We start from the raw sequence: 13399 nt of genomic DNA on the forward strand, positions 1-13399 counted from the left end.
TATATCTATATATCTATATATCTATATATCTATATATCTATATATCTATATATCTATATATCTATATATCCATATATCTATATATCCATATATCTATATAGAGAGATATTCCTATATCTATATATCTATGTATCTATATCTGTCTATATCTATCTATCTATCTATATCTCTCTATATATTTCTTTATAGATATAAAATAAATATATATAAAAACATTAGATAAACATTAGCTATATAATAGATATGAATAATAAAATATTTATTATATAGTATAAACCCAATATATAATACCTTATATATTATTTATCTTTTTATATCTTTATTTAATGTATATTTATATATTATTTTATATTAATATATATTTCTATTTATATACATATACTGTTTAAAAAAAAATCTTTTCCTCTCTCATCTTCTCTTATCCTTCCCTGTGGCATGCAAAAATAAATAAAACCAAAATTATACTTCAGATGAGTGGGTTAGGATGGATTTTTATACATATATATATATTTATACATTATATATATTATATATTATATTTTAGATATTATATAATGTGTTTTATATATTTTTATATGTTATATAATATATTTTTTCTAAATTTTATATATATATAAAACAAAAGTAAATATAAAATCTGGATAAGAACTGCAGGAACTTGCACAATAAATGTCTCTATGAATAAGCTCCAAATAGGGGAGGAGAAAAGAACCTGAAAGAATGAGGCTACTAATGATACAGATTAAATATCAGTAGTTAAATACTATGACATTAAGTAAACTGCCTTTCAATAACTGCCTCATACAGATTTAGCTTCTTCCTACCTGAAACTGCAGGTTGCTAAACCAAAATGAATTAACACTTAAAGAGGGCTCCTCTAAGGAGCAATTCATAACAAAAATTAGAGGCAGTGGCTGTGGAAGTCACTCTGGAAACACCTCAAATAGATCCTACAACCTCAGGCAGGCACTTCTTTTTTGGGGGAAGGACAATTCCATCAGAAAATACTTTCTCCTAAAGCTTTGACAATTGTTTCCTGAGTTCTTTATAAGATCTGGTTTAAAAAACATCTTCCCCTCTCTCATCTTCTCTTATCCTTCCCAGTGGCACGTAAAAAATAAATAAAATCGAGATTATCCTTCAGGTGGGTGGGTTGGGATGGATTTGCAACTTTATTCAGTGGTTTGTGGGGGATTTTCCACAGGCTTAAACCACAATCAATACAGTATTTCATGGGCATCGGCATGGAATGATGCTGTGCAGCTGTACATGGCCTGATTACGGAATTTAAACAATCCGTCCACATTGTTTTACTCCTTGTCAGGTTTAAATTTGGGTTTATTTCTCCTAGCCAGGCGCTGCAGGTTTTCTGGTGCTTGTCTGACAACCACTGGCATTCCAGTGCTATGGGACACCTTGGCATAACCACAACACACACTCTTAAAAAAGCAGGAATGGAAAACTTCCCCTAAATGCACCAGCATGAATTTAGTCTTGAGGAGACAAGACAGAGCTGTGGAATTCTGCAAGGGAACTCAGCATCTCTTCAGAAATGCAGCTGATGTTTATAAAGGATAAGGAGATCCATAGTTAAAATGAAGCAAAGCAGGAGTTTTGTTTCATGGACAACATAGAAAATATGTCATTAAAGTACAACTACCAGTTCAGAATCAGGCACCACAGAGCAGTTTACTCCTCCTTAGAAGATGATGTATCTAACTGACTGTAGACAAAGACATGGTGACAATTTATAGAAAGATGAATCAGAATAAGCAATACCTTAAAATGCAATTTAATGAAAACAAATTTGCTTTGTAGGATCACAAACATTTGAGTGGAAACCACCATTTCAGTCAGCAGGTGACTTTCCTTACTATTGCAATGTGGACAGTGCAAATCATGTGCCAATTCTGGGTTTAATTACACTGAAAAACAGGGGCATGTTCATTTATGCTGTGCAGAGAATTAATTAAAAAAATTTAAAAGTTACCATTATGGGGGGGGAAAACCCAGAACAAAAGCATTTAAGTACTCAAAGCCATAAGTAAAACCCCTGGGGGCTGTGACAATTTAATACCAGCCTAATTCATTCACTTAAGGTTCTCCTGACATACAGAAGTGCATACTTATTAAGAATTGGTTTCTAATAATGCATGAATTCTGTGCTGCCATACACCCATCCCTTTGCTCATCTGCACCTACAGACATCAGAAAAAACACTAGCAAGGAGAACAGCAAGTGTTAATCCTCCCTACACGACTCGTTCCTGAAGTTACTTTTTAATATTTATTCCCATTTAAAAGTAATCTCAGGGAGAATAAAAATTATCAAGGACTATAATTTTTCTGAAACAAGAACAAAAAAGAACTAAGAGAAAAGTCAGCACACAGTTAAATTGGGGAAAGTTTTGTCTTTTCTCTGCACACTGACTCAAGTTTCTAATTTTCTCCCAGGTGGAGAAGATTTACTTGTCCTTCAGCTCTGCACTGGTTGGTTTTATTTCTGGTATCTCTCACATATTCCCTCCTTTCCATCCCAGATCCTTCTCCATTTGGGGTGGCAGATTTAAATGTCCCTGCCCTGTGCCCACAGAGAATCCCTGCAGTGCCAATTACTGCTCCACAAGGACACTTTCCTGCTGCTTGGCTGCCCCAAATCCAGTGCTCCCCACACCCTCTTCACTTTGCAGCAACAGCAGTGAGAAGACAATGGGAAGATCCCCACAGAATCCATGGCTTTTGGAAGAAAATCCTTCTTTCCCAGTTCCATCAAGGCATTAATGAACTTTTTACAAGCAGGGTTTCCATTTCTGGTTGGAATTTCCACATCCAGACCACTTTAATTCTACTTACCTACAGAATCAGAAGACAGGTCTGGAATCTCAAGGCCTTTTTTATTTTTAACTTGACACAACAATCGCAGTAACAATAATGATTAAATGAGTGATAGTGACTGAAGAAGGGATGAGGCAGAAGAGGTGACAGGAGCAGCAGAAGTGCCACCAGGACAGGCATCAAGTCAGAGCCACATCTCACACAGCAGGAAGGTCACAAAACATGGAATATTTAGGAAGTAAAGCCCCACAGTGGCCCAAGAAGCTGCTCTGATGACAGAAAGCCCTGGTGTGTCCCACTAGAGATAAATTAATCCATATGTCTAGATCCCAAACCCTGCTGGGAGCTTTGTAACTAAGTGACCTATATAAATATTGCTTTCTGTGACATTTTAAATGTGTGAGGGGCAGGAATAAAAGAGGGAAAGTCTTTCCTCAGTTTCCTTTCCCTTTGAAACTAACTTTAATAGGAAAATTGGCAGGTATTTTGTTATTGTTATGCTCTGCTGATACTCTATTTTAAGATGAAAAAAAGGAAAAAGAGATAATTGTGAAAGGCAGCAACTGGTAACTACTCTCCAAAAAGATTTTCTCTCTGCATCTCAAGATCTTCATGATTACCTAAAGTGATTTGTATAACTGAGTGCAGCAGGTCAGGGTAACGTGCTGACAGCAAACAGTTTGTGAAAGATCCCTGCAGGCAACACAGAACTGACCTACTGGGCTGAACTATCAGGTTATTTATCACAAATATGAATTTAGAGCAAATTAAACTCCTCCAGCACAGTGAATCATTGTAGTATCATGGAATGGTTTGGGTTGGGAGGGTGTCCTGGGTTGGGAAAGTGTTTTCCCCTGGAGTTAGAAAAGTGTTTAACTCCAGGGGGGTAGCGTTTCTTGGTGTTGACCCAATCAGTGCCCCTGCAAAATTAAAACATATCACACCAGACCGGAAAAGAAGGATGATGATGTAGCTGGAGAGAAGGTAGCCATGGTCTGAGACCATGAGGAGACAGGGGCCAGTGAGCCCCGCTGGGGGTCAAGGCCCCCAGCCCCCAGCCGAGACTACGGGAGACCCGGCGTAGTGTTAAAACTGGACCGGGTGCCGTCGTCAAAGGCTGGGGGAGTTTCTCCACTATGAGCAGCAGCAGAAGACACTGAAGGCAGCAGCGGAGCAGCACTGACCAGAGAACTGTGGTCGAGGGCCAAAAGAGATAGCAAGCAGCAAGATGGCACACAGCCAGGCTGGGAGACACAGAGATGTTCCTGCAGGAGGGAGAGTTGGCAACAGAGCAGAGAAAACCCAGCAGAGACTGTTTTTGGGGTAAGACTGAAATACTTTCCCAAAAACCCTTGGAGACCCCTCTTAAAGGGAGGGGGTGGACTTCCATTTGAAGGGAGTCCTGAAATGCAGCAGCACCGGAGAGAGGAGCTAAGAAGCTCAGAGACGTTCTGAAGCTGGATCAGAACAGGCCAGATGGAATGCGGAGGAGGTGGCCTTGTCCATGCTGGCAGTTTGAGACAGAGCAAAGTTGCTCTGGTAGGACACTTGGGGCAAAGACTGAACTGAGAGCTGCCTTAAACATTCTGACTCGAGGGAACTCGACCCCTCGAGGAAGGGACTTTCATGGGATGTCTTGCATTCCGTGATATGACTGTGGTGAAGTGAGTTTTGTCCCTGCTGGCAGTCCACGAGCGAGACCTTCGGTTGGAGCCAAAGGGCTAAGGGGTGAGAAGAGACCTCCTTGTGTGTAATGGAGAGAGAGAGAGAGATTCCAGCTACAACTACTGCTTTGAAGAGGAGAGACATTGCTGCCCCGAAAGTGGAAAGGATCTTTCCTTCTTCCCTTCTGAACTTTTATTGGAGGGAAAGGAGGGACTTGATCTAATGTAAATATTGCTTTACCATAGGAGAGAGAGAATTACGTATATAATGTATTATAGTATTTATTTGTGTAATAATTGTAATAAAATTCCCTTCCCCCCATACTGAGTCTTGTGTTACGTCTGAAAAACCCTCTCACACTGAAGCAAATTGTGGGAGGGGGGCTTGGACTTGGAAATTGGATTTTTGGGGGGTCTCAAACTACCACAGAGGGACATCAAGGATCATCCAGTCCCACCCCCTGCCATGGGCAGAGACACCTTCCACTAGCCCAGGTTGCTCCAACCTGGCCTTGGACACTTCCAGGGATGGGGCAGCCACAGCTTCTCTGCCCAACCTGTGCCAGGGCCTCCCCACCCTCACAGCCAACAATTCCTTCCCAATATCCCATCTAACCCTGACCTCTGGCAGTGGGAAGCCATTCCCCCTTGTCCTGTCCCTCCATCCCTTGTCCCCAGTCCCTCTCCAGCTCTCCTGGAGCCCCTTTAGGCCCTGGAAGGGGCTCTCAGGTCTCCCTGGAGCCTTCTCTTCTCCTGGTGAACACTCCCAGCTCTCCCAGCCTGACTCCAGAGCAGGGTTTCCACTCAGGTGTTGCTGGTTGGAATTTCCACATCCAGCCTACATTAATTCTACTTAACTACAAAATCAGAAGACAAGTCTGGAATCTCAGGGCCTTTTTTACTTTTAACTTGACACCACTATCACAGTAACAATAACGATTGAGTGACTGAACTGTATCTGAGCCACAAACATTTCTTTGCTTCCAAATAACATACATTACCAGCTCAAGCTCTCTCACTTTTGACAGCAATAGTGCAGTGGAAAATAAACAAGCAAAGCATTTAATGTAGACATGTTACAAAGGTGAGATCAAACTTGTGAGCACAGCACCACTCACAGGGTTAAAAAGCCCCCCTTGAATTTTCAGACAGATCCAAGTTGAAGAATTGCAGTTTGCTGAGTAAATTTTAAAGATGAGTAGTGATCTTTGGAATAATCTATATGGAATTGGGAATTTAAAGTCATGTTGTGATGTATTTTGCCTAATAACTGGTGGAAGAGGGACAGAGAAGAGAATAGAAAGAGAACTATGACAAAAATTTCTCCCTTCTCCCAAGGCCAGCATTCAGCTTTTTCTTCTTTCAGCCCACAGAGAAAACTAGGAAAAAATAAGAATCACATTCCAGGACATTTCCATAGCTAAACCAGAACTTTTTTTCCCCTCTCTATTAGGAAGATAAGAAAAAAAGGGTTTATTACAAAGAAGACAAATTCAGAAGTACCCTGCATGCTCAGTGCACACATAATTCACTTTGCTGAGTGTACTGAGGGGACTCACTGTGCAGCAAATCTAGTTCTAGTGAGCTCATCTTCTATTATATTTTTTTAAAAAATCTCCAAGTTGTTAAAATAGTATAAGGTTTGGGAGTTCCTGCACACTGAATGATTAAGTCAAAGAGAAGGAGGCAGTTCTAGATGTCAGTGTGCAAAAGCTGCTGTGCTTTACTTTATTTGTATGTTAATATCTGCAATCAATGTAGTCCATGGCTAAAGAATTACTGATGCTGATGAATTTGGGGTAACATGGATGAGCATGAAGTATATTTTGTGCTCTTCATATTGATAGTGGTTGGGAGCACTGCTGTAACAATGACAAGGGACAGCACAGGCAGAAGACAACACATGCCTTCATAAATGAGCACTAGAGAATGGAACAGAACTGCTCCAGGCCTCTCCTTACCCATCAACATCCATACACCAAAGGCAGAACTACAAAAAAAAAACTACTACTTGTGCAGAACTACAAAAATCTGGAAGTGATCCTATGAGTAAAATCTTCCAAGTGCAACTTTCAAGGGAAAGTAGAGATGGAAAACATCCTCAACCTCAAACTGTGGTTCCTCACTCATTCAGTGACTCTGGAACTCCTCAGGTCCCTTTTAATTTCTCCATGAATCAGCCACAGGATTCTGAGGTATTTTAGGAATATCATCTCTGAGGAGCTGGCCAGGAGAAGCTCCTCTACTACAGATGAGCTGCTCTACTAAAAGCCTGCTTGGTAGCCTTGGGAAAGCAGGAACACAAGGATAAATGCAGAAGATGAGTCAGGAACTCACAGTTTTGACTCACCACTGCTCAACAATTAAAAATAGCCTAGAAATGACCTTAGCTCCTGTTTTTCTAGGATGGTTTGAGGATGTTTGGGCCACAAAGTGGCAGGAGGATCTCCTGGTTAATCAGTCTTACAGGTGACCTACAAAACTCCTGATCTTGTTCACTTCCCATGAACACACAGACTGAGGAAGATTCCCTGTCTGCTTACACTAATTTTTTGCTCAATTCCAGCTTTCTTGCTCTTTTTTTTTTTAAATTAAAAATAGCATCTCTGACACACTTTTGAGAGACACTTTAGCAGGACTTGCATCCCACCATCTGCTCTCACAGTTGCTTGTGTAACCAGTACATGGAAAGGCATCCTCTTCCTTCCTCCCTTCCCCTCTCCTCCTCCTCCACACACTCCGTCATTGTGGTGGTTAAAGCTGTTCCATTGTTCTTGCCAAAATTAGTGCCCTGCTGCCTCCCTCAGCTTGGGAAAGGAATTAAAACAGGGCAAACAGGTAATTCAATAATCCATAAAGTTGATTAACAGGGTGTCCTAGTTAGAGCAGCCGGGACCAGTTCATCATTGTGTGGGTGTAACCCAAACTGTGTATTGTATACCCTCCATGTCATTTCCCAGGAACTGTTAACAACAGACCATTTGCAGCAGCTGCCCAGAGCACACCTGGCCCCTCAGGCTATAAGCTGCATGTTAAGAAGCCTGTGAGATAGGAGGATGTTCCTATCCTCACGCCAATGACTCAGGTGTGATGACTCCCCTCTGGGGAGTCTTTAGCACCTCCACACCCAGCCTGAGGGGTCATGTCTGCTAATGGGCCACCAAGGATTCCAAAAATATCTCACCACTCACGGTCACCCACTGTGGAACTCCCCGCCCTGGGGGAGGTACCGGGCATTCCCACTGGAACCTGAGTGTATATAATCTTGGGATCTTGGGACTTCTGGTACCACTCGTTGGATCCAGAGGAGGACCAGAACCTCAAGCGGACTGTAACCACCACTCTCGACCAGACTGTGATCACCACTCTCAACCAGAGTGCGACCACCACTCTCAACCAGACTGTGACCACCACTCTCACCAACAGGTTCTCCTTTCCTTTTCCTTCGGACTCAGGGGACCACATGGGGCTCAGCACGGGGGCCAACGAACACCATTCTGTTCATGCCCCAGGGTGCTGGGGTTATACATCTGGGTTTTGTGGGTTAAAACCAATTGTTTGTCCGTATAATTGTATTTATTGTATTATTTTTATTAAATCGTAACTCTGACTTATAATCTCTCTTGAGTTGGGTTCATTTCTCCTGCCAGTTTACCTTTAAACCAGCACACAGGGGAAAAACATCCCACACAATAAATTCCAAAGTCACGTTTATTTTGGAGGGAAAAACTCCACATTTCTAATACCTGTACTGGTACTGGAGCTGAAAGAGAAAGCTGGAGAGAAAAAAACCTTAACAGTCTAGTAAAAATTGAGGATTACAGTTAAATTTAAAATGTGGATATATTTTTTTAATGCATTTATCCAGATTCTGTGATAATGCATCACTAGGATAATGTCATTTTATCAGGAGCATCAAAGCCATGTGTGTATGGGAGACAAACTGCTTTGCAAGAAAGCCTAAAAGAGAAACTTTGTATTTAATTACCTGGCTAACTATCCAGCTTAACAGCCTGCATATAAAATTTAAGACTAGTTCAAAGCTTACATCCCCTCTCAAAAGAAATTATTACAACCTCTATTGAAGTAACTGAACTCACCACCATGAGTTTTCCTGACAGAGTTGTCCTGTTTAACCTCAGCTTCTTTATTTTTTAGATCTCTCCATCTTCCCATGGCATCAATCCATTTTCCTATGGCAACTCTTTCCAGAGCTGCAGAATCCACTCCAGATTGCTCCTCTGCAATGAAAAAAGGCAACTTTGAACATACCTTGTGAGGAAAGCAGGACTGCAGAAAAGCAAACAATGCTCCACTTGAACGTGCCAGTTTGCGCTGGTGAGGGAAAAGAAACCCCAAGCCACAGGAATACACAGATGAGACCAGGGATTTCAGCTAAACAAGCTTCTGTCCCATAAAATACCTTCCACTGCTCATTCCTAATCACCCCACTGAACCAGGATTCACTGAGAAAATGGGAGCCTGTTTACACGTTCAATTTGATCTGAATGTCACACTAATCTCATCTCCCTCCTCCCTCCTTCAGCCCCATCAGTTATTTCCAGCTCTTTCTTTTGTGGCCACACACTCTTAGGAGCTGAGCTGAACTGTCTCAGGGTATTGATCCAAGTGGAAAATAAGGTGGCAAAAGGGAAATAAAAACTCTGTATGAGCTCCCTGTTCTCCAGCTTATTCCAGTTGGACTCGATGATCCTTGTGGGTCTCTTCCAACCCAGAATATTCTGTGATTCTGGGAACTCCAGTTCTGCAGGAACTGAGGAAACCACAAAGATGTGAAAGCAAAGAGCTGGGAAAGGACAAAACACTTGGAAGGTCTGAGAAGTCCCTACCAGTGACAGCAAGGTGCACATGGCATGGCCACAATTCAAAACAGGGAGCATCTCCTTTCTCTGCTCTGTTTTCAGGGTTCTGACAGCAAATTCCATGGGCTTAGACAAGGAAATAACGTGTCCCTGTGGGAGCAGCAGCATGACAGGCTTTCTGTGGGTTTTATTATTTATATATGCTGCTCTCAGGAAAATATATACCACAGAAAGCAATCAATTCCCCCCAAAAAATTCTCTGTGAATTATTCCCCAGTTTCTCATTTAACTGAGAGCATTCAGAAGACTCTGTGATTTTATGAAATATTAACCTTGTAAAGACAAAAAGAGGTAACACTTACTAAAGAAACCTCTATGCACACAGTAAGGATTGCTCCTAGCATGTGTTCCTTGATGTCAGAAATAAGGATTTCAATCATTAGATATGGAATAAATTTTAAAAATCTTGTTATATTTCCAGGAAAAAAAAAGGGATTAAAACATATCATTTGTAAAACTACAAAAATTTTAAGCAAAAACCACAAATCAGACACGGTTCAATTTTAGGGATGCATCATGAATTGATACCAAGACAATGATCACCTCTTTATTCAGATTTCTGAAGCACTGATCTCCAATGCTGAATTCTGTGCTATGATAAAACAGGGTTTACGTTCATGGATATGTATTTGACAGCAAAGTTTGGCCTCCATGGGTGGCATTTCAGGCTTAAACAGTATTTTTAAAGGATTCCTAATGATAATGGTGCCAGTTCTTACTGTAGAGTGAAAAAAACATCAAGTAAAATGTTGGATGGATGAGGGATAGGAAGAACATCTCTACTGGACTTGTCTACAGCAGGAAAAAACCCAGCTTCCCAATATGAAACCATAGTAACTATATTTAACATTATCTATTATATAATATATAATTACAATATATAAAATATATATAATTATAATATGTAATTAACATTATATATTGGTACATGCCAGCTGACCAAGCTGAACTGAATAGAATCAGATCACAAAACTAACAACCAACAGACATTAAAATAAATCTTGTTTACACTACCTTTAAAAATACATTTAAAGGGTTGCAGCTAATCTTTGAAGCTATAAAGTTTATATATGCTGCAAGCTCCCAAACTAAATTAAAAGATTATTCATCTCTTTAAGTACCCACAATATTTACCAGACCAAACTTGGAGAAAAGGAGAACATAGAAGAATGACAGAGAACCCTGCAGAGAGAAAAGAAAACCCAACAGGGCATTTAGCTGATTTATCCCTCATTTAATGCAGCTTCTTCATTGCTCAGAGAAGCTGAGGCTGCCCCATCCCTGGAAGTGCTCAGGGCCAGGTTGGATGGGGAATCCAGCCTTCCTCAGTATTTCAAATCCTGGAACTTTCCCTTGGAAAACTTATTTTATGGCCCATCTACTTTTCAGGTGTGGTAACTCAGTCAAGACAACTTGCAGAATATTTTTTTTTAAGATGCCAACAGCATTTCAGCATCACAAGATTACAAAGGAAGGGCTTCCATGGCCAAATTGTTCCACATGGAGCTGTTGGCGAATCCTGGGAGCACAGAGCTGGTCAGCACACTGAGGGTCTGTTCCTCTGCACAGCAGGAACACTGTGTGCAATCTTCGCATGTTTATTTTTGCTGATTCAAGTCCCCAGAGCGCTGATCAGAAGCTGAGAAAGGAGGTCTCTGGGAGGGAAAGCTCTGCATACCTGCATGACTTTGGCCTGCCAACCATGACGTGCTTTCCAACACATCTGAGCCCTCCAAATCCTCTGTGGGACAGCAGGAGCCAGATGGTTTGATCTCCTCCTCCTCACTGAAGGACTCAAAGGTATCTTCTGAATAGTCCAAAGCAGAGCTGTTGTAACTCTGGCTCAACTCCATCCGCTCCTTTTCGTGGCTTCCAGAGCTGTCTGAAGGGACAGTCCCCACGGGGCAACACTGCAAGAAAAAAACAACAGCAAACAAGTTGAATTTCACAGAGAGAGGGACAGGATTACTTACAGCACAGGGGACATATGGAGGGCTGTCACAGCTCAGCTCACACCTCATTTAGCTCCCACAACAGGGGGATAAAATCACAACTCAGCCACTGGATCAAGGCAACACGTTCAAAGCACAAGTTCAGATCCACAGGGTAAGTGCACAGTAACAATCAGCACCGAGCATTAGCCATGAATCCTGAGCAGCATTCCTTTCAAACCTGCAGTGAATTACAGGAACACTTGGACAAAATCATTCCTCTTGAAAAAAAAAAAATTAAATGGTAAATTTTTGCTTTGAGATTTTGAGGCCTCTCACCACTCCAAAATACAAAACCTCCTTTTTCTGCCTAGATTTCTTCTAGAAAATAAAAAAGAAAATGCAACCAGCATGAGCCAGCTGGTACTCTCAAATGAAGAGTCAAGTTCCTAAAGTGAAAAAGAGGTAAAGTTCTCCAGATACAAGCTCCAGTCACAAAACAGGCCTCAAACAGAAACCTATGACGCAACAGATTTATTTTAAAGCTTTGTTCTTACTTATTTTATCCTTTTTTTAAAACTGAATAATACCCCTTCTTCCTGTGAACTTAAGGACCTAAATAGCTTTGTCCCAAATAATTTTGCTCCAATTTTTTCCCTACTCCCATTAAGCAAGGAGAGTAAATATGTGGGCAACATCCCTCTGGAAAGATGCTGGCAGCAGTCACAGCTCCTCCACCAGAGAGATGGGAACCCAGTGTGATGATAATAGTAGGTAGAAAAAGGCACTTTCTGTCCTGTACTCGGGGTTTAGGCAGCTTTGGTTTAAAGGTGCTGACTTTGGCCATTTCCCTACTGAACACGTTCTGCTGCCTGTTTCACCCATCCCATTACTCCCAAAATCTTTCTGCACACTCTGTAAAGACTTTGTGCCCCTAAAACAAATTCAGCCCTTCCTTCCCAAGGCGAGATGTCCAAAACTCAGCTGCAGTCCCAATTGTTCTGATTTGAACTGGAGATACTAATGAACACTAAGTAGTTCTTTTGTTTCTCACACTGCCACTGAGTCAGTGGTTATTAAGGTCTGGTGTGCTGAAGAAAACAATAGGAATTGCAAACACAGTGAATTAGTTCTCCAGCCCCCAGCTGACCCAGGTGGCAGCTGCACAAGCAGCATGGGAAGGGTTAAGGAACAAGAAAATTAATTTCAGCAAGTCATAAGACTGGCTGAGCGAGAAATGTTTCATAATATGTGATGCGACTGATATTCGCTCATTTCCACAGTGAAAGCAGCTGTTTGTCAAAATAGCAGCAGATAACTGTAATAAACTGTAAGTATACTTATAAATAGCACATAAAACTGTTTACAGAAAATTTTAAACAGTTTTACAATTGTAAAGTTCGATCTGCTGTAATCCCTGTGTAACCTGGTCTATGGGAAGGTGTCCCTGCCCATGGCAGGGGCGTTGGAAGGGACCTTAAAGTTCATCCAGTCCCACCCCTGCCATGGGCAGAGACACCTTCCACTAGCCCAGGTTGTTCCAAGCCCTGTCCAGCCTGGCCTTGGACACTTCCAGGGATGGGGCAGCCACAGCTTCTCTGCCCAACCTGTGCCAGGGCCTCCCCACCCTCACAGCCAACAATTCCTTCCCAATATCCCATCTAACCCTGCCCAGAGGGCAGTGGGAAGCCATTCCCCCTTGTCCTGTCCTCCCCATCCCTTGTCCCCAGTCCCTCTCCAGCTCTCCTGGAGCCCCTTTAGGCCCTGGAAGGGGCTCTCAGCTCTCCCTGGAGCCTTCTCTTCTCCTGGTGAACCCCCCCAGCTCTCCCAGCCTGGCTCCAGAGCAGAGGGAGCCTCCTCTGGATTTGCTCCAGCAGCTCCGTGTCCGATAACTCCTCATCCGTGTTCTCCCCGCTCCCCCTCATTCCTCTCGGCCCCTCACGGGCTCTGGGAGCTACTCTGCCCCCCTCACCCCCTCTGGGACGCCTCCTTACCCAGCCCGGCTCCCCCGGCCGGGAAGGGGCGGCCCCGGTAGGCAGCGGGGCGGGGATGGGGCGGGGATGGGGCGGGGATGGGGCGGGGATGGG

The 13399-nt window shown here is 42.5% G+C and overlaps 1 protein-coding gene across 9 annotated transcripts in view; it reads right to left on the reverse strand.

The window, feature by feature from the left end:
- Positions 1-13344, reverse strand: part of CUNH8orf48 (chromosome unknown C8orf48 homolog) — a 45321-nt gene extending 31977 nt beyond the window's left edge. For 7 of the 9 annotated variants that reach the window (XR_003537598.1, XR_003537597.1, XM_027705474.1 and 4 more), the window contains exons 1-2: positions 11060-12840; positions 8599-8739 (exon numbers count right to left, since the gene is read on the reverse strand). Coding sequence is in view for 7 of the 9 variants with exons in the window: in XM_027705474.1 (XP_027561275.1) it covers positions 8599-8739; positions 11060-11402 (484 nt within the window). In the remaining 2 variants the exon portion in view is untranslated. Of the gene's footprint in view, positions 1-8598; positions 8740-11059; positions 12841-13306 lie in introns of those variants that run through there. The other 2 variants (XM_027705473.1, XM_027705472.1) reach the window with 2 other exon arrangements.
- Positions 13345-13399: the final 55 nt, after the last annotated feature.

Source organism: Neopelma chrysocephalum, unplaced genomic scaffold, assembly GCF_003984885.1.
Source record: "Neopelma chrysocephalum unplaced genomic scaffold, ASM398488v2 Primary Assembly neopelma1_336, whole genome shotgun sequence".
In the NCBI taxonomy this organism is placed as follows: domain Eukaryota; kingdom Metazoa; phylum Chordata; class Aves; order Passeriformes; family Pipridae; genus Neopelma; species Neopelma chrysocephalum.